This window comes from Nicotiana sylvestris, chromosome 2 (genome assembly GCF_000393655.2).
Source record: "Nicotiana sylvestris chromosome 2, ASM39365v2, whole genome shotgun sequence".
Classification (NCBI taxonomy): Eukaryota; Viridiplantae; Streptophyta; class Magnoliopsida; order Solanales; family Solanaceae; genus Nicotiana; species Nicotiana sylvestris.
In genome coordinates this window covers 59,438,705-59,463,581 of record NC_091058.1, presented here as the reverse complement: position 1 = coordinate 59,463,581, position 24,877 = coordinate 59,438,705, and the positions used below count along the sequence as shown (strand labels likewise).

General features: G+C 40.0%; 2 protein-coding genes and 1 long non-coding RNA gene across 4 annotated transcripts; 2 read left to right on the top strand and 1 right to left on the bottom strand.

Annotated features, from left to right (window-relative positions):
* Window positions 1-343: 343 nt before the first annotated feature.
* LOC138868089 (putative F-box/LRR-repeat protein At5g02700) lies at window positions 344-1,168 on the top strand. Its single transcript, XM_070165839.1, has one exon. The coding sequence runs from the start codon at window positions 344-346 to the stop codon at window positions 1,166-1,168; it is 825 nt and encodes a 274-aa protein (XP_070021940.1).
* A 2-nt stretch (window positions 1,169-1,170) lies between these two features.
* Window positions 1,171-2,957, top strand: LOC104233253 (uncharacterized). 2 transcript variants are annotated; one of them, XR_011405302.1, is made up of 3 exons: window positions 1,171-1,364; window positions 1,789-1,950; window positions 2,387-2,957. It is a non-coding gene; the product is annotated as an uncharacterized lncRNA (long non-coding RNA). The 2 variants fall into 2 exon arrangements; XR_011405301.1 differs by having other exon boundaries at window positions 1,789-2,957.
* A 4,233-nt stretch (window positions 2,958-7,190) lies between these two features.
* LOC138884961 (uncharacterized) lies at window positions 7,191-8,298 on the bottom strand. Its single transcript, XM_070165838.1, has 3 exons — window positions 8,157-8,298; window positions 7,959-8,099; window positions 7,191-7,867 (listed from the first exon to the last, which is right to left on the bottom strand). The coding sequence occupies exons 1-3, from the start codon at window positions 8,296-8,298 to the stop codon at window positions 7,191-7,193; spliced, it is 960 nt and encodes a 319-aa protein (XP_070021939.1).
* Window positions 8,299-24,877: the final 16,579 nt, after the last annotated feature.

Genomic DNA, 24,877 nt, shown 5'->3' with positions numbered 1-24,877 from the left:
TCCCTAATTGAGTCCTGATAATCTAACCAAGAGTATTAGACACAATTTTGAACTAACGCACAAGTACTGTGTGTCGGCACTTCATGTAAAAACAAATAATCATTACTTACAAAGCCTAAATATGCCCAATAATAATTGTGGAACTGATATAAGCATTAAGGAGTACACAGAAAACCAAAGAAAACAAATATAGAAGATAAATCTATTGCATTGTCTGTCCCATAAACCCCCATCCCGCAACCTTCCTATGCAAACAAAATTCAGGTTTCAAAAGAAAACAGAATGAGGGCCGTCACTCTTTAGTGGAAATTTTCAAAACCTTTTTAGTTTTTTCTCTTGAATCATGGCTTCACTCCATCCCAGCAAAAATGGAGATTTTACTAGTAATTTGAGAGATTCAATGTCGCAGAAACAAGAGAATAGAGTCACTGGAGTTGAAGAAACCCTAGATCGCATCAATCAGTTGCCAGACGCACTCCTCGTACAAATTCTCTCTCTTTTGCCGACGAGAGATGCCGTCGCATCATCTGTTCTCTCTAGAAGGTGGCGTTATCTCTGGAATTCAATTGATAATTTCCATTTCGTTGTTAGAAATGACAACAAAGCTGAGAACTTCATATCCTTTGTGGACCACGTTTTAGCTCATTGCACTTGTCCCAAAGTCAGAAAATTCAAACTCGATTTAAATGACATGTCTAATAGGGAGTTTGAGTTGATAATCAGCCTGTGGATTAGTTTTGCTGTGGAAAGAAATGTTGAAGATGTTGTTTTTTTGTGTTCATTTGATGATGAAGAACTTTATTACGAATGGCCGCCTCTATCTATGTGCACTTGTTCGTCATTGATTACATTGGATTGGAGCTGTTGCACGTTTGATAAGGAATCGATAATAGAGTGGAAGTCTCTGAAAAGCCTAAAGTTGCAATACATTTTGTTTGATGATGACGATATTGTGAACTTACTGTCATGTTGTCCTGCTTTGGAAACTATGGAGTTGTCACTATTTGAGGGATTTCGTCGTGTTGAAATTACTAATTCAAATCTAAAGAGACTAACGTTGGCAAGCCATAAGTGGCCTTGTAGCGGAAATGAGGATTCTTTGGAAATTTTTGCCCCACATCTTCAGCATTTGGATATTTCCAGGAGCTCTTGGACATATCAAGTGTAGGCTAGTAAATGTCTCCTCTTTGGTTACTGCCAGCCTAACTTTTGACATTTGATGTACTGCTGATGACTCCGCAGAAGACGATATTGAGGAAGAAAGTTGTCGTGATTATCATCAAGTTTTCAGAAACCTTGTTCGGGACTATCTTCGAAAGTTGAGTTATGCGATTGAGCTATCAATTGGAAGTTGGTTAGCATAGGTTTGTTTTTGTTTCAAAAGACCATGTTCTCTAGTTGACTTTTTAGCAAAAAATTGCAGGATGTAAACCTGAGAAAGAGAAGAACCTTTAGAATCTCATACAATTATGAACTCTTTTGTACATGAGAATTTCGGTGAAAAAAGATTTTTTGGTTAAAGAATTGAAAGGAAAAGTTTTTAATATACAAATGACTGTCTTCAGCTTTTGTGACCTTTTGTGATCTTCCTATCAACTTTCTGAAATTGGATACTATTTCTTTACTGGCAATAGGCTGCTTTGGAAACTAGCCTCTGTACATTGTTGTTCCTTAAAGTGGTTATATGGTTGGATTTGTCATAGCACTATCTTTTTGTTGTGGATTACTTTTCCCTTGCGGTTTGCTTCTCTCTATCCTTCACTAATTTCATTAGGATTGTTTCTCCAGGTTGTGTTCATGTTGCAACTCGAAGGGGTGGCGCTTCCAGAATTGAGATGCAAGTGTCTAACGCTAAAGTTGCAGGTATCAAAGCATACTTTGTATGGAATAACTAGCCTTTTCGAAGCCTCACCTCTTTTGGAGACGCTCAACATTCACATGGAATATGAGGTTGTGCTTTCTCTCAGTTTATGCTCTTCCTTTTGACATCCATTCGATTTTTGAATTTAACACTCCCCCCTCCCAAAGACTGAGTTTCTTAAGGAGAATGCAAATATAGCATTAATTATCTCTAAGAATTTTTTGCCACTATAAAGCTATAATTTAAAAGATCAGGGTAGTTGCTTTCTATCTGGTAAACAGGTTCAAGAAAGGAAAAGGATTGTTTACCAACTGAACCTCCGTTTGCTTGGTTTGTCTACTGCTTGAGTATTTCATATAGGTATCAGCTATTGTAATCATTTGCTGAGAACTGTTCCAGATTCGTGGGTTTTGAAAATTGCTCTATATCATACACTGCTGTGAAATCATTTCATTTTGTCTTCTGTGGAATAATACCACTAGGCCGTAGATCAGCATTGGATCCTGATTCTATTCTCTGTTCCAGTTTGGTTATGAGCACTGCGCACTTGAGCTAAGCTATTTGGCCGAGGGAGATAATACCAATTTGTTGTGTTGGATCCCAAACATTGTGTTTTCCAGTCTCAAGAATATTAAGATTGTCGACTGCATACAGAGATGTGAGTGGGCCAGATGCTCAAAGGAGTGGGCTGAAGGGGACTTTGATAAGCTTATTGAACTTTCAAAGTTTCTATTAAAGAATGCAGTGGTTTTAGAGAAGTTTGTTATCGTAGCAAACAGAAGAAAATGTCAAAAATGTTGTGAGAGCTGTGCGTCCCAATTTTTAACACGATTGGCTAAGACATTGTTAGACAGCCCAAGATCATCTAAGAATTTTGTGATTACTTACCAAGAGTCTGCTTTGGATGACTAGACTGCAAGCGGTTTTATTTCAGCATACTAAAAATGTCACCTTATATTGTAGCTTTTGATTTACTGCAGATGTAATTTTGAACTTGTGGCATATGAGGGATGCTTGGTTTCTCATGAAGCCTTGGTTTTTTTTTCACTCTAGACATTGCATATGTGCTTGGAATCTTGTAGCAACTTTTGTTTCATTTTAAGCTTCAAGATCAGCAAACCTACAAACCGCATGTTTTCTGACAATTTGACTCATGATAAAAGCTGTATTTTACTTCCTTTATCAAGAGCACGTAGATTCTATAACAAGGGGGAAGGTACTCTTTTTTTAGTTTCTTTGTTGTAGTTTTCTTATGGCTACTGGTGCCCGGAGTCAACAATCTCTGAAGCTTGTTAAAATTTCAGTTTTTTTGAAGGATGTTTCACAACTATAGCATATAGAAGAGTTATAATGCGTCTCTTAGTACGTCGCCAAGTTTTTATTCTATGCATGACCCGAGGCTGAGAAATCAAAGAAGGTGCACATCAGCACAACTGAGTAAACTAGCTTGCTGTCGTACCAGTACTGGAAAATTCTCCAAACACACATTTCATATCTTGAATTATTTGATATGGACATTTTTTGACGGAGAAAGGCTCTAGGTCTAAGAGAAGCTCTCCCGTCGAGCCTTTGATTCGACTTTTGGCAATGCCATTTCGAAAGAAAGGGAACCTGTTCGGGTTGGTAGAACCTATATATGTCGATTTAGAAAAAGCTGACGCATAGGTGCGGCCCTTCCTCGGACCATGTGTGAATAAGGGATACTTTGTGCACTGGGCTGCACTTTTATATGTAATCAGTCAGTTCTCTGTTAATGTGTGAAACAAGTTTGAATTGAATCAATTTGTATCTAGGGCTTGTATTGGAATGAACGAAGAGAAAGCTCTTTTCTTATTGTATCAGAAAACAGAATGAATAGTTCTGCTGTTTCTAGAAACCTCTACTACTTATATACATGACCCAGAAATTACTACTTTGGGCTTAAGCCCAATCCAGACTACATACATAAATAAATGTATAATATAGCCAGAATATTAAGTTGGGCCTTCTTCAATTTGGGCCTGGCGTGTAGTAACTCCAACACTCCCCCTCAAGGTGGAGGGTGGAACAACCTCCAACTTGGGAAGAAGTGCATGATGAGCAAGCCCAGTAAGAGGCTTGGTGAAGATGTCAGCTAACTGTTCGGATGTCGAGACATGGTGGAGAGAGATAAGACCATCAACAAGCTTGGTTCGGATGAAGTGACAATCCACCTCAATGTGCTTGGTGCGCTCGTGGAAAACAGGGTTCCTAGCGATGTGGATGGCAGCTTGGTTGTCACAGTAGATATGAATAGCAGCAGTAACAGAGAAACCAAGATCTAATAAGAGCCTCACTACCCAGGCAAGTTCACCAACCACTTTGGAAATAGCCCGATAATCAGCCTCAGTCGAAGAGAGAGAAATAACAGGTTGCTTTTTAGCTTTCCACCCAATGAGGCAATCACCCGGAAAGATGCAAAAGCCAGTGATAGACCGCCTAGTGTCAGGGCAAGCGGCCCAATCACTATCACAATAGGCAGCCACAGAAGTAGAAGGTGAGTTGCTGAAGAAAACACTAACATCAGAAGTGCCTTTGAGGTAGCAGAGAAGGTGAAGAACAGCCTGCATATGAGGAGCACGAGTGTCCTGAAGAAATTGACTTAAATGCTACATGGCAAAACACAAATTAGGTCGAGTATGTGTTAAAAAATTTAACTTGCCCACTAAGCTGCGATAAGACTCAGGTGATGGAATAAGAGCCCCAGAATCAACTGTTAGTTTGACATTCAAGTCAAGGGGAGAAGTAACAGAAGACACATCTGAACAGTTATGAACCTTCAGAAGATCCCTAATAAATTTCTTCTGATGAAGCAATAACCCTGAACTGGAATAGGCCACCTCAATACCCAAAAAATAATTCAGAACACCCAAGTCTTTGATTTTGAGCTAATCATTCAAGAAGCACTTGAGAGCAGAAATCTCATCCAAATCATTACCAATAAAAATCATATCATCAACGTACACTGTAAGCAACACAATGGAAGAAGCAAATTTTTTGAAGAAAAAGGAGTAATCATTCAGAGAGTGAGAATACCCTCTGGAGCAAAGGGCATGAGATAGCTTGGCATACTATTGCCTAGAAGCCTGTCTCAAGCCATAAAGTGATTTCTGAAGCCTGCAAACTAAAGGGGAGGAAGTACCAGAAAGGGAGGAAGCACATAAACCAGGAGGAAGTTTCATATAAACCTCCTCATCTAAATCACCATGCAAAAAAATATTATTTACATCCAATTGAAAAAGAGACCATTGATGTTTCACAGCTACAACAACTAAACATTTAACATTAGAGAATTTAACCACAGGAGAAAATGTTTCATTAAAATCAACCCCTTCAAGTTGTGTATCCCCTATAACAACTAATCTAGCTTTATATCTTTCAACTGAACTATCAGCCTTATATTTAATCTTGTAAACCCACTTGCAGCCAATAGGCTTTTTGCCTTCAGGTAACTCAATAATTGACCAAGTATTGTTGGCCTTAAGTGCCTCAAATTCCTTCTGCATGGCCTCTTGCCAAGCTGGAATGGAGGCAGCCTGTTGGTAGGAGTAGGGTTCAGTAATAGCAGTGCTATCTAAAGAATGAGAGTTGGAAGAAGAAGCACTAGAGCCACAAAGGGACTGTGGAAGTGTACAGATGTACTACTAAAGGTGACTAGGAGGATTATGAGGCCTGGAAGATCTTCTTGGAACAGGGGGACAGACTAAAGCAGAAGGAATAGGTGAAGAGGTACTAGGGTTAGGAGAAGAAGGAGAAATAGGCATAGAAGAAGAAGAAGATGGAGGAAAGGAAGGGACAGAATCAGGTTCAGGAAAAAAAGAGGAGGACTGGGGAATAGAGAGAGAAGGAGAAGATGAAGTAGAAGTAGAAATAGCAAAAGGAAAGATATCCTCATGGAACATAACATCTCTGAAAATCATAGTTATTTTGGTAACCAAATTGTAAACCTTGTAACCTTTCTTTGCTAGTGGATAGCCAAGGAAACACAAGGATCAACTCTTGGCTGAAGTTTGTCCCTATGACACTTGGGGACTGTAGAATAGCAAAGACAACCAAAGGTTCTGAGATGTGAGAAGGAAGGAGGTTGACCATACAACAACTCAAAAGGGGATTTATCATTGATCAATTTGGAGGGAAACCTGTTTATAAGATATGTGGCAGTCAAAACACAATCACCCCAAAATCTGATTGGTAACTTGGACTGAAATAATAAAGCTCGAGAAGTTTCCAGCAAATACCTATGCTTCCTCTCCACCACACCATTCTGTTGTGGTGTGTGAGGGCATGAAGTCTGATGAATAATACCATTATCAAGAAAGAATTGACTGGTACAATTACTGGACCCTGATTCAAAAGCATTATCACTTCTTACTGACTGAATTGTTATATGAAATTGTGTTTGTACCATGGCTATAAAAGCTTTCAATAAAGGAAAAGCATTACTCTTAGAACCCATGAGATGAGTCCAAGTAGCTCTTATAAAATCATCAACAATGATGAGGAAGTATTTGCAACCATTATAAGTAGGGTTGCTATAGGGTCCCCAGGTGTCTACATGGACAAGTTGGAAGGGAAAAGATGTTTTAATGCAACTATCTGGAAAAGGAAGCCTAGATTGTCTAGCTAAAGGACAAATAGAACAAACAAAAGGTTGCTTATTAGAGAATTTGCAAGGAAAAATATAAATGTCTTTCATTCTACTAAAAGGCATATACCCTAATCGATTGTGCCATAAAATCTCCATTTTATTGACATCAGATTGGTATGTACAATGGGATACAGGAAACAATGGAGAATGGTATTTACAACTGGAAACGGAATCAGAATCACAAGTGGAAGTAAGTGCAGTAGAGACAGTAGAACAACCATCTACCAGAAGCTTGTAAAGAACATGCTCCACTTTACCAACTTCCACTGGCCTCTTCAGTGAAGGGCCCTGGAGAAGACAAGAAAACTTATTGAATAGAAGATCAAAATCCAAATATGAGACAAGTGTATAAACAGAAATAAGATTGTAGTGAAAACTAGGAACATAGAGAACATGATGCAAGGTGAAAGATAAGAAGTGCAGGGAGCCAGTACAAGTGACTTTGACCTTGTATCCATTAGGAAAGGTAACTAGATAAGGAATAACAAGAGGCTTAATGTCAAAAAGAAGGTCTCTATTAGAAGTCATATGATCTGTGGCTCCAGAATCTATAATCCAAATGCAGTCATTAACTCTAGTTAGCGTGCATGCACCATAACTAACACCTACACAAGCAGGGGAAGGAACCATACCAGCAAAATTGGCAGAACCCATAAGACCGTGTTAAGTAGGTGAATCAGAAACATGATTCTGCTGCAGCAAGTGTAGCAATTGAGTGTATTGTTCTTTGGTTAGCCCAGGGACCAATGAAGCAGAGTCAGGAGGACACTCAGATGGAAGATTAGTTGAATCAGAATTTACACCAAGGTTCTGAACTTCAACATTCCCAGCAATTCTCTTCCCTTTGGTGAACTTAAAATTGGGTGGAAAACCATGAAGTTTATAGCACTTCTCAATGAGATGCTCAGGTTTTTTGCAATACTTGCACACCAAATTGGACTTTGTCTGATCAAAATTGACTCTTTGAATATACTGTTTTGGAGTAATAGGAAGTTGATTGGCTGTTGGATGTTTGTTAACAGAATTGTGAAAGTTGACATTAAAAGAGACTGATTCATTTTTGAACTGAGGACTAGGACTGACTTGTCTTTGTCTTTCATCTTGGAGAAGAATATTGTAAGCATTATATAGAGAAGGTAGAGGTTGCATCATGAGCAAATTACTCCGGACACTAACATAAGTGTCGTTCAACCCCATGAGAAATTGATAGAGTTTGTTCTCCTCTTGCTCCTCAGACCTACCCCCACAATTACATCTATTGGTATACTTAGAGCGCAAGAAGGCCAACTCGTCCCAAAGTTTCTTCAACTTATTGAAATATGAAGCAATGTCTAATGAACCTTGATTAGTGAAAGCCAATTCCTTTTTTTAATTCAAATAATTTGGTCCCGTCGGCCGACCCATACCTCTTATTAAGCTGGTTTCAAATACTCTGAGCAGTTTTTGAGTATTGGACGCTCTCAGCAATGTCAGGGGATACGGAACTAGTCATCCACGAAATGACCATGTTATTACACCTATCCCACAATTTAATTTGAGGAGAGTCATCAACAGGTCTAGGGCATGACTCATCTATAAAGGCAATTTTGTTTCTGGGTGATAAAGAGACGATCATACTCCTTCACCAACCCCCAAAACCAGTCCCAGAAAAAGGGTTAGAAATAAGAGAGATCGTAGGGACATCAGAAGATGAAAGATGAAGAGGATTTGAGGGATCTGAGACATAAGTGCTAGAGCTGCTAGAGCTAACAGAGGTATCCACAACAACCATGATGTAAAAGCACAAGTAATTATAGAATCAAGAAAAAACACCACAAAAATCAGGCATGTAAAGACAAGAGAAGCGGAGAGGTACTTATTGAGTACATGGGGTCGGTTGTACTCATACTATACTTCTGCACCTTGCGTGCAGATTTTGGATATTGATGTTGTTGTGTATGATAAAAGCTAGCATTGAAGACGTACTTGCATTCCAGTTATAGCTGTCTCTTGTTCATTGTAGCTATAGACTTATGAAAATCTTGTTATGTACATTCGGATAGATGATGTATTTATTTCATACTATCTTTGTGAACTCTAAATCTTAGAAGCTCATAACTTGTACTACCGATCCTTGGGGAGTTGTATAAAATTTCGTTATCTCATTTTCGACTTACATCAGTATTATTATATTGTGTTATAATTGTTAATTGCCTTACCTAGTAGGTTTGGTTAGGTTCCATCACGAATAGTTGAATTTTGGGTCGTGACAAATATGTATTATAGTTTAAAAGTGTTTAATATGATGGTATCTTAACGAACAGTTCTTTGTGGACAATATTTTGTTGTTTATGTTTCCTCCTAATGCTTTGGTTTCTCTGCCTTAACCAGAACTCTTATTGTAGATCTTGATATCACTCTTGAAAGTTCAACATACAATTGTTCGTGCAAGAAAACAAATTGCAGCAAATATAGTCAAATATTTAGGATGTTTGTCCTTGTGATTTATTTATTATATTTGCAAAACGTAAACATACTAAAAATTATTTTCACACAAATTTAAAAGGATATTCTTTTGTTTCGGAAGACGAAAGTTGAATTCAGGGATAAGAATATACTTAAAAGCACATTGATCAGTATCATAAATTTTTGCATGTATGACGTTATTGTCAAAACTTCTATATACCATCTATGTGCTATTACATAAGCTATTCGGCATATCTAAGTTTTTCAGTGGCATGACAGACATATTTTTCTTCAAAATTAACATATATACAATGGAAGATCAATTTTAACTTAGTCTATTATATATATGGTGACATTAACATAAGTAAGAAATAATAAACTTGACAACAAACATGTAGGGTGGAAGTCCATTTGGTATTTAAGTATTTAAGTATTTTTTCTAAGTAGTATATATTGGTATCATTTTCTTTTGAGTCAAAAACTGAAATTTTTTTGTTTTTACTATAAAATTTTGCAATCAACCTTTTATTTAGTTGATCAACATATTCATTTATGCAAACTAAGACATCTTTTTAATTCTTTCATGCGATTTGCACAAATTGCGTTAAAATCTAATGATAGAAATATTTCTCTTATAAAATGCACTACCATTGCCATTGGGATTTATAACCAAGTATTTAGGAAGAACCAAATCATCTTTTATTGGACTCTTTTCTTCGTTTTGACACGAAGCAAGAAGACACATAATACTGGATCTATTCTTACTTTATATTTCTTTGAATTGAATCTTTTTCATTTGAGGCCAAAAGTATAACTTTGGCAAGTTAGCTTTTGTAACGAGCCGACTGGTCGTTTTGAGCATTTTCACTTTGCTCGGTTGTTTGAAGGCATGGGTGGCTCTGTTTGATGTATGATGACTTGTGTGAATCATCGGTTTTGGTTTTCAGGTTATTCGGAATCGATTTAGAAGAATGAATTTGATTGTTGAAGCTTTATGTTGGAAGAGTTGATCAAGTTTGACTTTTGTGACTTTGACCCTGGTACAGAGTTTTGATGTTTCAATTAGGTCTGGATTGTGGTTTTGGACTTAGGCGTATGCCCAAATTTGTATTTGGATGTTTCTAGAAGGTTTCGACACAAATTGGCGAAAGTTGGAAATTTGAAGGTTTGGAAAGTTCATAAGTTTGACCGAGAGTTGACTTTGATCAAATCGGGTTCAGATTGCAGTTTTGGGAATTTGAATAGCTATGTTATGTCATTTGGGACTTGTGTGCAAAATTTGGGCTCATTCCGGGTTGATTTGATATGTTTCGGCGCGAGTTTTGGAAGTTGAAAGTTCATTAAGTTCAATTTGAGGTGTGATTCATCAATTCGATGTTGTTATGTGTGATTTGAGGCCTCGAGTAGGTCCGTGTTAGGTTATGGGACTTGTTGGTATATTTGAACGGGGACCCGAGTGGCATGGATGAGTTTCAGACGAGGTTCAGATAATTTTTCCTCTTGTTGCCTTGTGGAAGAGTTGCTGGCACTGGTGTAGCTGCATCTGCAGATTCTTGGCCGCAGAAGCAACTTCGTAGATGCGGGTTGTCAATTGCAGAAGTGAGGTGAGAGCTGGGTGAGGAAGACTACAGAAGCGGATTTTTCTAGCGCACCTGCATGCGCGCAGATGCGGGTTGTCCATCGCAGAAGCGAGGTGAGAGCTGGGTAAGGAAGATCATAGAAACTGATTTTTGTAGGGCACTTGCGTGCGCACAAATGCAAGATTTTGAGCGCAGGAGAGGGTGTTGGCGCAAATGCGGGTCCTTGTGTCGCACATGTGATGTAGCATGAGCGGATGTTTTTCTGCAGGTGCGAGGGCCATTTTTGTAGTGCCTCACCGCAGAAGCGGAATGTTTGTCGCCAAAGCGATGTCACATAAGCAGCTAAGTGTGTCGCAGATGAGACGATGCATGGGTAAATGCTATATATCGAGATTTTTGGTTATTTTATCATATTTTGAGATTTGGGGCTTGGATTGAGGCGGGTTTTGAAGTAATTTTCACCATGTGGATTAGAGTAAGTGTTCTAGACTCATTTGTGATTTTATATCCTGAATATTGTATCTTCATTTTTGTGATTTGAATAGGGGTTTCAAGAGAGAAATCAGGGGTTTTGACTTTCATAGAGTGAATTCTTGAGTTTTTAAGATCAATTCAAAGTATGATGTGAGTGAAACTAGTATGGTTGGATTCATAATTGAATGAGTTGTCGGATTTTGTGAGTTTTGTCGGGTTCCGAGGTGCGGGCCCAGATTTGATTTTGTGGTTGATTTTGGGCTTTTGATTAAATATTCGTCCTTTATCATTTGGAATTATTTCATTGGGATTTATTTGATCTATTTGAGTCGCTTTTGGCTAGTGTCGAGCCATTTAGAGGTCGGGACGCATGAGCTGACATTTTTGGCACATCATTTGGCTTGCTCGGTATTGGATTTGGCTTGTTCGAGGTAAGTAACACTTCTAAACTTGGTGTTGAGGGTATGAAGCCCTGAATTACGTGTTATGTGTTTGGTGTTGAGGTGACAACCTTGTAGGAATGCACTGTGTGAATCATGAGTTAGTTATTTCTGTGGTACTGTGTAGTTACCTGATCTTATCTATAACCATTAAATCTCTACGTGGTAGAGTAATTGAATTGTGATACATGTTGGAATCCATGTCTAGGATACATGCTTATTCTGTTGGGGCCTACTGAGGTCATTTCTGCTGTTGAGTTATTTGATTACATTGCAACTACATACTCAGTCGTATGCATTCATATACCTATCATATCTCAAACTCTGTTACCATTTATTGATATATCACATCATTATTTTTTGGCCAATTTTCATAAAATTGTGAGCCTGAGAGACTGCAGAGATTGATCATTGAGCGGGGTCGAGGGCCTGATTGTGAGGATATTGATGGGATCAGGCTCCATGTCGCAGCAAGTCTTATTCATTTTTCTATGGGATCCGGCTGCACACTGCAACGTATTTTATTAATTGTGCCATGATTGGCTTAAAATAGTGTTAGGGCTGAAGGAGTCCCTCCGGAGTCTGTACACACCCCTAGTGAGTGTAGGTACCTACTGAGTGCGAGTGCCGAGTGATTGGGAGGATTGAGCGACTGTGAAGAGTGAGTGGCTGTAAGGATTAAGTGACTGTAAGGATTGAATAATTAGGAGGGCTGAGTGCATTTATACACCGAGAGTATGTATATGGTTTTATCACTGTATTGTATTACAGTTGGCATGTATACATTGATATGTAGGAATAAATATGTATTTTTCTTATCCCATTTGATAATGAAGCATTTTATCCATTGTTGAAAAGTTTTAGGCAAAATTACAGTTTTACAAACCTACTCATATTTTGGCGATTTTTTTAAAAGAATTGGATTTCATTGATATACTTGAAAAACATGCCTATTTTTCCGGAACTATGACCGATTTGAGCATCTTATATCTAAGTATGTTTCTTGTACCATTATTATTATTTTGTTATAAACTGTTGTTGGCTATAGGTGTTAGACTTTGACCTCTATTCTTGCTAGACACTACTTTTTGACCTAAGGTTAGGTTTTTTACTTATTAAGTATATGGGGTCGGTTGTACTCATACTACACTTCTACACCTTGCATGCAGATTTTAAATGTTGATGTTGCTATGTGTGACAGAAGCTAGCATTGAAGACGTACCTTCATTCCAGTTACAACTACCTCTTGTTCATGGTAGCTCTAAACTTATGATAATCTACTTACGTACATTCAGACAAATAATGTATTATTTCATACTAGCTTTGTAAACTCTAAATCTTAGAAGCTCGTTATTTGTACTACCAGTCCTTAGGAATTCTTTGTATAATAGTTCAATTTTATTATCATTTCTCCTCTTAATAACTCTCATTTGAACTGGTTTATTAGTACTTGCTTACCTAGAGGATTGGGTTAGGTGCCATCACAACCAGTTGGATTTTGGGTCGTGACAAGTTGGTATCATAGCTCTAGGTTCATAGATTCTACAAGTCACGAGCAAGTGTCTTGTAGAGCCTTGTGGATTGGTATGATGATGCCCATACCAATCTTCAAGAAGCTACAGGGCATTTCAGATAAACTTCCCATCTTTCTTTCCTTATCGTGCGATATTGATTCAACTTGAAGCATAACTCTTTGAATTCCTTCTACGCATTCGTATGTGTATGTGAGCGCTCAGTATCAGATGTGCATCGACGACCTGTGAATTCCATGGATGAGGTGCGATATGTGCTTTTGGTGTGCTGATGATGTGCCAGTCTAGAGGACATGAGGCTGGTGTTGACCGTAGTTGAGCACAGGAATTTTGGTTGAGTGAGCACATGCTTTTGGACTTATATGTCCGGTACACTAAGAAAAAATCAGGTTTTTAGCGATGGACAAATTCTATGGTTAAACAGAAAAAAATCGTTGCTAATCTCATTTAGTAACGGATTATCAAGAAATTATGCTAGCTACGAGCCTTTTAGCGCCAGATAAGCGATGACGTTCATAGCTAATTCCAGTTTTGTTTTGTAGTGGTAGAGTCCCTATGTGGAATGTGTGGCTAATGAGTGGTTGGATGGCTATATGATGAGTATGATGTGACTGCAAGATGTGTTCAGATGGATTGAATGTGATGAGAAGAGTTTGCTTAAGATGTAAAAAGGACTATTAGGTGTTTGATTTCTATCTTGATGTGACGTATAGACTCGAGTTATGAGTGTATTGAAGGATCTTGCATGTTGCTTAATTATGTCGACATAGATTCTCATGTCTTATTGATGAGTTCAGAATCAGGAAGATTAAGTGATTGCGTAGTAGTTGTGGCTGTGAAAGGGTATAAAAAGATGTCAGTTCGAGGCTAAACAGGTAGGTTATGACCTGCGGGTTAATCCACAGATGTGTGATTTTTATGATGTGTATGGAGGATTTTGTTTCTACAAGTGGGTTGTACTTGTGCGATCTGTGTTTGGGTCGGTTGTAGTAGTTGACCTGACCGTCACGAGAATGATTGCAGGATTTGCAGTTGATTTGAGATATTAGATGGTTTGTGTTGTAGGAGCTTGTGAAAGATTTAGTTTAATCTTACTGTTGGATTATGGTCGTAATAGAGTAGGGGTATTGTGAGTTATCAGATGTTTTATTTTATGGCACTGAGCTAAGTGGGGAGTCTAATATCGACGAGTTGATTGCACGGTTATGTGTTGTATTGGTTTCGGTTTGAGGTACACTTGTGAATCAGTTATGACTTGAAGAGGTTTAGATCGAGGATGACTCAAGTAAGGGAATTTCTGGATATGGGTTGTATTACACTCTATGAATATATGGGAATCATGGAATGATTGAGTGTTTATTCATAAAGGATGTAGTATGCATGGAGTAGGTATTTGCTCGATTGTGCTAAGGTAGGGTTGCTTCCTTGGGTGTTGTCGTGCTAATGGGGCATAGGTCATTGGCCCGTTTGGGCAGTACAATTGAGATGTGAGCAGGGTAGATGACTCTCGAGAAGGTTCTAATGAGTTCATGATTTATATATCGCAATTGTGAGATTTCCGATTTGTATATGGCTAGAACCTAAGATTTACATTGGATGGTGTCGGGACTCGTGGTATTTCTATATCATTATGGATTATACATTTCAGTATTAGGAGGGTGAAGGAAATGACTATAGATTCATAGAAGGTCCCTTCAGAGTAGGTGTCTCGGTTGTGATACTTTTGCGGTTCCTAAGGGGGAATACGACGACTTATGGGCCTTAGGCAGTGTAATTTTAATCTAGGATCTGGTGGGGTAAGTTTCGTTTAGGGTCACGGAGTTATGGCAAGGATAATGTGACGACCCGACCAGTCGTCTCATGAGTTACTGCTCCGTTTTCCCCATGTCTTCTTCTTATTGCTTTGTCTATCAGTTATATATGTGATAGGGTTGGTTGGCTTGGGTTCGGAAAGGATTTGGTAAGGTTTGAGACACTTAGTCTCTTTTGAGGAAGCTTAAGTTGGAAAAGTCAACAAGATATTAACATATGTATTAGAGGACTCGAATGTGAGTTCCAATGATTCAGATAGCTTAGGGAGGTGATTTGGGTCTTAGGAGGGTGATCGAAATGTGCTTTGGAGGTCCGGAGTAGTTTTAGGCTTGAATTGGCAAAATTGGATTTTTGGCGTTTTTCGATTGATAGGTGAGATTTTGATATAGGTGTCGGAATGGAATTCTGAGAGTTGCAGTAGTTCTGTTGTGTCATTTGGGATATGTGTACAAAATTTCAGGTTATTCGGACGCAGTTTGGTTGAGTTTTTTTTATCAAAAGTGAAATTCAGAAGATTTTGGGAACTTTGGCTTGAATCCGATGAGTTTTGGTTGATCCGATGTTGTTTAAGGTGTTTTGAAGATTGTATAAATTTGAATAAGGTTTTCGGATATGTTGGTGCTTTTGGTTGAGGTGCTGGGGGGCATCGGGGTGATTTCAGATGGTTGACGGAGAGTTTGACATTTTGATGAAGCGACAGATTTTCTGCTTCTGGTATTTCTGCACCTATGGATTAGGGACCACAAGTGCGATGCCGTAGATGCAAGGGAGAAGACCATAGAATCAGAAGAAGGTGAGGTAGGCTGTGACCGCAGAAGCGGTTGGGTAACCGCACCTACGAGTCCGCAGGTGCAAAGTGAACATCGCAGATGCGATTTTGGTCGCTTTAGTGAAAACCGCAAAAGCGGTTCTTTGGCCGCAAATGCGGTACCGCGGAAGCGGGAATTGGGCCGCAGATGCAAAATCCCTGGGCCAGAACATATAAATTGTTACTTCACAATTTTTGAGCCATTCCACCATTTTTACGTCGGCTTAGGAGCTTTTTCGATGATTTTGAAGAAGGATTTCAAGGAAAATTCATTGAGGTAAGGATTTGGGACCTAAAACTAGTTCCTATGGTATTATTTCACGGATTAGAGCTATAATTAATGGAACTTATGGGTTAAAATTAGGGAAACTAGGGTTTGGCATTGGAAACCTAGACCTGAGGATTTGAGGGACCTATTATGGTCGGATTTTTGGTACTTTTGATATGTATGAACTCGTGGGGAGAGAAGGAATCCATTTATGTGAATTTTATCGAATTCCGAGATGTGGGCCCGGGGGTTGGGTTTTCTTAATTTCGGGATTTGTGTTGTAAATTGATTATTTTCGCTTGGGCTTCATTCCCTTAGCATATTTTGATGTCATGATTCTGATATATGGATAGATGCGATGCGAGTGGAGGCCGATTCGAGGGGAAAATGCATCGCGGGCTAGAGATTTGACCGGATTGAGGTGAGTAGTGATTGTAAATGAGGTCCTGAGGGTATGAAACCCCATATTGCACATCGTTGTGCAATATTGAGGTGGTGCACACGCTAGATGATGAGCATGGGATCGTACACTATTGGGTATTGTGACTTAGTCCATCCCGAATAACTATTTTACCGCGTATTTGACTGAAATCTAGTTGCTATCATCTTGTTTTGGGCTGAATGCCATATATGGGCTTTGTGCCAACTATTTGAACCCTTAGGGGATTTTTATTGATATTCCTCACTGTTGACTTTATACTTGAGCTCAGTCATGCTATATTTCACTGTTTTCATAACTAAGTCATATTTACTCTATTTTAACACTTAAATTATCTTTAAATAATATTTTGGGCTGAGAATCATGTTTTACTATTGCTCGAGTGGCTTGTGAGGATTTTGACTAAGGTCGAGGGCCTATTGGTGAGGAAACACTGATTATGATTATGAGGCCTAGGGCCTGAGATATGTACACCATGAGGTGACTTGTTGATATGAGGTCGAGAGCCTAGTGATGATGTTATGAGATGGCTTGATATTGCGCTTGGGCCGTAAGGGGCCCCAGCAGGAGTCTGCAAACCCCCAGTGAGCGCGGGTACCCATTGTGATGTGAGATATAGCCCGAGTGTAAAGCCCCAGAAAATTTTGCTAAGTAATCAAAGATTTCTTGGTGCCAAGGTAGGCTAATTATTTTATTTGTGTGTGCAAATGAGGATTCATGATATAATGGATATCAATTGGATATTTTAATAAGCGTATAAGTCATATTATAAGTGATTTGGGGTCTAAAGAGAGGCCTAAGTCTAAGCCAAGTTAGAAAATTTCATAATAGACTAAAGTTGTAAATGAGTATGCACAAGACCTCATTTTGGACAATAATATCAACATTTATATAAGGTGTTGTGTGATGCACAACCTATTAAATTAAAGCTCTTTGTGTCTAGTTTCCAACGCATCAAACCGTTCATCATTTGGAGGTGTATCCAGAAAGTTATGACCATATTACCGGACCTGAGTCAGATGCCGCGACCGCGGGAAAATTGAGAGTTTCTACCTCCCGAACCCGGCCCGAGCGCGGCCACCGCATCACTGGAACGGTTTGACCGCGGTCACGCACCTAGCAGCCCTATAAATACCCCAAGACCGGGTATTGAGAGTCTCTAAGTCATTGTTTTTAGCTAGGGCTTGCTCTATCAAGGGGAATCCGTCTCATACTTCCCTCCTATGATCCAAGGTAATGTTTTTGGAGTATATTGAGTTGATCACTACTCCTAAACACTTATATTAACAAATATTGATCTTGAAAATCCATAGATTCCCATTCAAATCCCCAAATTGGTCAATAGCACAACAAGTGGGAATTCTCAAGATTCTTACTACAAGAGGAATTTCTATCATCTCTAACTACTCTATGGTGGTTATTTATGTATGATATATACGTTAGAACTCATGGGATGGTGACTGGAAACCATAAGTGCCTAACCTAGGTTGTTTGGTGTTGTAGAGATTGTAAAATGGGTTAATTAAGGAGACTGATGGTTGGGTGTGAATGGATGTTCATACATATGTTGTTGGAAGTTATAAATTGGTTAGGAACGATGGTGGAATAAATTGTTGGTTAATAGTGATAGTTGGATGAACTAATACTAAGGTTATGAGATGTAAAGATCTATACCTACAAGGTGTTTGATAATATGCCTAAATGGCATAAGTTATAGAATTTATTACTAATATTGGACCTATTGAATGTTGTATTGTAGATTGAAGTTGCTTAAGTGTATTGGATCACTGTAGTATCATTAAGGGGCAAATTTCAGGTATGTATGGCTAAAATCCCCCCTCCTCTTAGAAATTGCTCCATGTTGCCCGTGCAAATGTTGTAAGTCCGAAATTTGATCAATGTGCTACTTGTTCTCAAATGAATTGATGTTGTGAAAATGTATATGGAAGGTGCTTCTCCATGTGTTTAATGTGTTATTCTTTGTAAATTGAGGATGTGTGGAAAACATGAGCTATGTGTTAAATGCCGAAATGTCAAGTCAAGATTACATTGTGATTAATATGTCGAACTAGATGAATTCCTCTCTATGCTTATAACTTAAATTGCTTTTGTATGTACATATGATCTTAAATGTCAAGGCCAATGTTGAAAATGGGAATAATATGAAATGTAAGTTACGGAATGTGGTAATTGTGGCCCCAAGTGCCGGGGAACTAATACATGTGAAACCAAAGATTGAAGTGGGGTGAGTAACGAAAAAGGGTAACGTCTTGGAAAGATGGCTTAGCCGATCAGGCCGTGACAGGACGCCATGTTATATACATATGGTGGTAATGTATTGGTAATTGAAACTAGAAAGTGAGAATGAAATAAGGGTAACGTCTTGGTAATACGGCTTAGCCGATCGGGCCGTGATCGGACTCCGCTCAAGGAAACGGTGGTAATGTGGATGATGATGCAACGATATGGAATGCCCCAATCTACAAATTTCAGAAATCATGTTAAAACTATGTGAACCTCTTGTATTGTTGACGTGGTGCTTATTTGAAGCTTTGTGTTTCTTATGATTTCTTTGTACTCTTGTATTGTTGTTCTTTCTAACTGGATGGTGTTTAGTTATACATACTAGTACTATTCCATGGTTAACGTTGATTTTGCCTGGGCGCTGCATTTTTAAATGAATGTAGGTGGCTCCATAGCGGATAGTGCCGATCGCGCGTAGTGGAGCTTTCTCCTCTCAAAGTCTTGGTGAGCCCCTTTCTCCTTCAAGGGTTATGTTTTACCTCCTTTGTTATAGATATCCACTTTTGAGGTATAGCTGGGGCCTTGTTGCCGGCGTTGTCATTATTGTTTTTTGTATCCTTGGAGGCTCCGTAGATGTTTGTGTGGGTAAGGTAAGGGTGTTGGATGAGTCAATGAACTATGTTGTAACTTTGAACTCTAGTTCTTCTAAACTATAACAATATAAAATCATGAAACTTAACCATGGTTTTTGGTTTGTGACATGAAAATGGACTAATATTGTGAATGTTCGATTTTGCTATTGTCTAAATAAAAGAAAGAATGGTTCCCTTAACCATAGTGAGTTGGGTAGAAATGTATTAATAAGGCTTGCTTAGTTGGGGTTTACTCAATTAAGCGCGGGTCGCACCTCGCGAGGTTGGGGCGTGATACCGAGGGGTTGGAATTGTTGACATTGTACCCGAGGGGCAAATCCTTTATGCGCTTATCTATATTATTTGTCTGTCACTTACATGCTTAATTGTTAAAAAGGCATTTCATGATGTTTGAACTGAATTAAAATGACTTTACACATTATCACTGCTTCACTATTTTTACTGCTTCATGTATAGTTCGAAATGTGCCTTACGTGATTTCTTGCTTTCAGTGTTTATTTATGATTATTACTTACTGAGTTGGAGTACTCACTTTACTTCCTGCATCTCATGTGCAGATTCAGGTGCATCTGGTCCCGCAACCGAGTGTTGATCTTTCCAACTCAGGCGAATCCAAAGATTCTCTAGGTAGTTGCCGGCGTTCGTAGCCCAAAACTTCTTCCCTTATCTTATTTCTCTTTGTTTTAGATTTTTATTGAACTCTGTAGACTTTCTTATATTTATCCGGATTTGTAGTTGCTCATGACTAGTAACACCCCGGTATCGGGCTTTGTTGGGCTTATCTTTCGCAGCTGTACTGTTAACTGTTCACTTTTAGATTAATTATCATGTTTTAGACTTAAATTTGTATTGTTTAATTGCTTAAAACTGGAAGGGGAAGTGTCGGCTGGCTTTGTCTTCACGAGATGCGCCATCACGACCGGGTTCAGGTTTAGGGTCGTGACAAGTTGGTATCAAAGCGTAGGTTACATAGGTCTCACAAGTCCTGAGCAGATTTAGTAGAGTCTCGCAAGTACAGATATGTCTGTATTTATCCTCGAGAGGGTGCAGAATCTTTAAGAAAAATTCATATTCTTGAAATTCTTGTCGCGTGAATTTGTTGATCCGAGTACTAAACTTCTGTTACTCTATTCTCTCATAGATGGTTAGGACATGTCGTACCGGTTAGGATGGACGACCACCAGTACCACCAGCTGTGGCCACTAGAGGTCGAGGTCGTGGTCTCGATAGGGGCATAGGTGTGGCCTGCACAACAGCTAGGGCAGTAGTTGCAGATCCACCAGCCGCCACAGTTCAGGATCAAGTCCCAGTTGTGGACACTCCAGTAGCACCAACATAGGCACTAGGTGTGCCCATTGTGATTCCAGGTCTTCAGGAGGCCTTCGCTCAGATTTTATCAGTTTGCACTAGCCTAGCTCAGGCGGTCTCGATCACTACAGTGGCAACTACTTCTCAGGTCGGGGGAGGCAATCAGACTCCCGTCGGTCACACCTGAGTAGGTCGTGAAGGTACTTCAGATGCCGGGGACACATCCAGCCTAACTGGTTGTAGCTGCTCAGGACTATGTAGTTCATGCCATGGCAGAGGACGAGCAGCGTAGGTTGGAGAGGTTTGGTAGACTTCAACCTCCAACTTTCAGTGGTGCAGAGGGCGAGGATGCCCAGGATTTCTTGGATAAGTGTCAGAGGATGCTTCATACATCGGATATTTTGGAGACCAGCGGGGTCGCTTTCACTACTTATCAATTTTCTAAAGCTGCCTTCACTTGGTGGGAGACTTTTGAGAGGCGTAGGCCTATTGGTACAACACCCCTTACCTGACATCAGTTCTCCGTTCTCTTTCTGGAGAAGTTTGTGCCTCAGTCTCGTAGAGAGGAGTTGCGTATGGAGTTTGAGTGGTTGCATCAGGGAGAGATAACTGTGAAGTAGTAAGAGATAAGGTTCTCCGAGTTAGCTTGTCATACTATTTGGTTGGTTCCGACAAATAGAGAGAGGATTAGGAGGTTTGTTGATGGCCTCACTTATTAGCTTCGTATTCTCATGACCAGGGAGAGGGTGACTTGTTCTACCTTTGAGGAGGTTGTGGACATTGCTCGTGAGATTGAGTCTGTTCATCGCCAAGAGCGAGAGGAGAGGGAGGCTAAGAGGCCTCGAGGATCTGGTAGTTATAGTGGTACTCCTTCGAGGGGTTAGTTTTAGGACGACAGATGCCGTCTATTCAGGCATGCTTAGCTAGCTCGCCTAGATTATCATGGGGCATCATCGGGTCATGGTTCTCACAGTTATCATCAGGGCCAATCATCACTTAGTACCCTTCCAGCTAAGAGTTCGTCCCGTGCTCCATCAATTTAGGGCTCTTCTATGCCAGGTGCATCTGCTAGTCACTCCGGTGCGAGGGGATCCCTTCAGTCCCCTTCTCCAGCACCTGGGAGTTGTTATGAGTGTGGAGAGATGGGCCATATATGAAGGCAGTGCCCTCGTCATCTTACGGGTTCATCTCAGCAGAGGGATCAGTCATCAGCTTCAGTGTCTGTTACTTCACCACCACCCGCCCAGCCATCTAGGGGTGGAGGTCAATCCGCTAGGGGTCGCCCTAGAGAGGAAGGTCAATCAAGTGGCGTTCAGGACCATTTCTATGCACTTCCAGCTAGACCCGATGCTATTGCGTCCGATATTGTCATTACAAGTATTGTTTCAATCTGCCACATAGATGCCTCTATATTATTTGATCATGGTTCCACCTTTTCTTATGTGTAATAATACTTTGCTCGTTATTTAGGTACGCCCTGCGAGTCTCTGACTTCACATGTTCATGTATCTACCCCGGTGGGCGATAGAGTTGTTGTAAACAGTGTGTACCGGTCGTGTGTGGTGACTATTAGGGGTCTAAAGACCTGTGTGGATCTTTTATTATTGTGTATGGTGGATTTCGATGTCATTTTGGGCACGAATTGGCTATCTCCGTATCGTGCTATTCTGGACTGTCATGCCAACACAGTCACATTGGCTATACCGGGTGTGCCACGGATTGAATGGCGAGGTTTGACTGATTATGTTCCCAGTAGATTGATCTCATTCTTGAAAGTCCAGTGTATGGTTGGGAAGGGTTATTTGTCGTATCTAGCCTTTGTGAGGGATGTCGGTGCAGAGACCCCCAGTATTGATTCTGTTCCAGTTGTAAGGGGTTTTCCTGATATGTTCCCTGTTGACTTGTTGGGCATACCACCGGATAGGGATATTGATTTTGGTATTGACCTAGTGTCGGGCACTCAGCCCATTTCTATTCTGCCGTACCATATGGAACCAGTGGAGTTGAAAGAGTAAAATGAGTAGCTTCAAGAACTCCTTAATAAGGGGTTCATTTGGCCTAGTGTGTCACCTTGGGGTGCGCCGGTCCTATTTGTGAAGAAGAAGGATGGCAGTATGAGGATCTGCATTGATTATATGCAATTGAACAAAGTAAAATTTAAGAACAAGTATCCTTTGCCTCGCATTGATGATTTATTTGACTAGCTTCAGGAAGCGAGAGTGTTTTCCAAGATTGATCTCCGCTCAGGTTATGTCCATTTGTAGATCAGGGACTCAGATTTTCTTAAGACAACTTTCAGGACCTGATATGGTCATTATGAGTTCTTGGTGATGTCTTTTTGGCCGACCAATGCCCCAACAACGTTCATGCATCTGATGAACAGTGTGTTCTGGCCTTATATTGACTTGTTTGTCATATTATTTATTGATGATATTCCAGTGTATTCGCGTAGTCAAGACGAGCATGCGGAGCATTTAAGAGTTATGTTGCAGAGATTGAGGGAGGAGAAACTTATGCAACATTCTCCAAGTGTAAGTTTTGGATCATTTTAGTGGCTTTCTTGGGGCACGTGGTATCTAGTGAGGGTATTCAAGTTGAACCGAAGAAGATAAAGGCAGTTCAGAGTTGTCCCAAACCGTCCTCAGCCACAGAGATTCGCAGCTTTCTTGGTTTGGCGGGTTATTATTGCCGGTTTGTTCAGGGATTCTCATCCATCACATCACTCTTGACCAAATTGACTCAGAAGGGTGCTTCATTTGTATGGTCGGATGAGCGAGGGGAGAGCTTTCAGAAGCTCAAGACAGCCTTGACTACGGCTCCAGTGTTAGTTTTGCCATCAGCTTCAGGTTCATATACCATGTATTGTGATGCTATGAGAGTTGGTATTGGGCGTGTATTGATGCAATAGGGTAGAGTTTTCGCTTATGCTTCTTTTCGGTTGAAGCCCCATGAGAAGAACTACCCCATTCATGATTTGGAGTTAGCTACCATGGTTTACGTGTTAAAGATTTGGAGGCATTACTTGTATGGTGTGTCTTATGAGGTGTTTACCGATCATCGTAGCCTCCAACACTTGTTCAAGTAGAAAGACTTTAATTTGAGGCAGCGGGGGTGGTTGGAGTTGCTAAAGGATTATGATATCACTATATTGTACCATCCGGGGAAGGCCAATGGGGTGGCCGATGCTTTGAGCCGAAAGGCAGTGAGTATGGGCAGTTTGGAATATATTCCTGTTGGGGGAGAGACCTCTTGCAGTTGATGTTCAGGCCTTGGCCAATCGGTTTGTGAGGTTGGATATTTCGGAGCCTTGTTGGGTCTTAGCTTGCATTGTTTCTTGGTCTTCCTTGTTTGATCACATCAGAGAGCGCCAGTATGTTGATCCTCACTTGCTTATCCTTAAGGATAGAGTTCAGCACGATGATGCCAGAGATGTGACTAACGGTGATGAAGGGGTACTAAGGATGCAATGTCATGCCCCAAAAACTGTGGAACGCAACCGGCACTCAACTGAGTAAACCCGACTGAGCAAGCCTATTAGATTTCATTCTACCCAAACTAGTTCATGAATAAAGAGGGAATGTTAACCCACTTTATCAAAACATTAAGCAATCTTCCATTAGAAACTTTCATTTCATTTCTGTTAATGACTTCGTTTAAAGTTTTCAAAAATATTACAAGTTTACAAGTTTAATGATAAACATGCTTATCAAGTACTAAAATTTCTAGTCTGTACTTCCAACATCAACCACCACCCACAAACAGTCTATGGAACCGCTAAATATAATAGATCAGTAATAGGGAAACGCCAACAACAATGGTCCGGCTATACCTCAAAATGTGATGGGAAAATGAACAAAAGATACGTGAAATGACCCCGGAGTAATGTGGGTCTCACCAAGACTACTGGGAAGAGAATACCGCTATCACTGGACGATGCCGCCTGTTGTGGAACCACTTGTATCATTAAACGATACAGCGCCCCCAGCAAAAGGGACGTTAGCGTCGTCGAATAGCACTAGTATGTAAGGCTAAAAGTCCTCTTCCAGAATAAAATAACTATACAAACAAAGAAACATGAAACAAAAAGTCGAGTCAACAACATACAAGCTTCCGATTTGCAACATGTAAGTCTTCTAGATTACAAAAATAAAATAAAACAATATATATAATTTTTTGGTTGGGAGATCATTAGCACCAATATGAGTTATACCACCGTCTTTGTTAGCACAGAGTCCTATCACGGCCCGATCGGCTAGGCCGTCCCTTTGGGGACATGTACCACAATCACAATTTCTAGTTTTTGATTCCCAGCACAATACCACCATGTGTGCGACATGGCATCCGATC

What these genes read in the sequence shown, in the direction of transcription:
- LOC138868089 (XM_070165839.1), top strand. Translation starts at nt 344, where the DNA reads ATGGCTTCACTCCATCCCAGCAAAAATGGAGATTTTACTAGTAATTTG.
- LOC138884961 (XM_070165838.1), bottom strand. Translation starts at nt 8,298, where the DNA reads ATGGTTGTTGTGGATACCTCTGTTAGCTCTAGCAGCTCTAGCACTTAT. An exon ending in TTCTGGGACTGGTTTTGGGG is followed by an intron (nt 8,100 to 8,156) that starts GTTGGTGAAGGA and finishes TTGCCTTTATAG; the next exon opens with ATGAGTCATGCCCTAGACCT. An exon ending in ATACTCAAAAACTGCTCAGA is followed by an intron (nt 7,868 to 7,958) that starts GTATTTGAAACC and finishes TCACTAATCAAG; the next exon opens with GTTCATTAGACATTGCTTCA.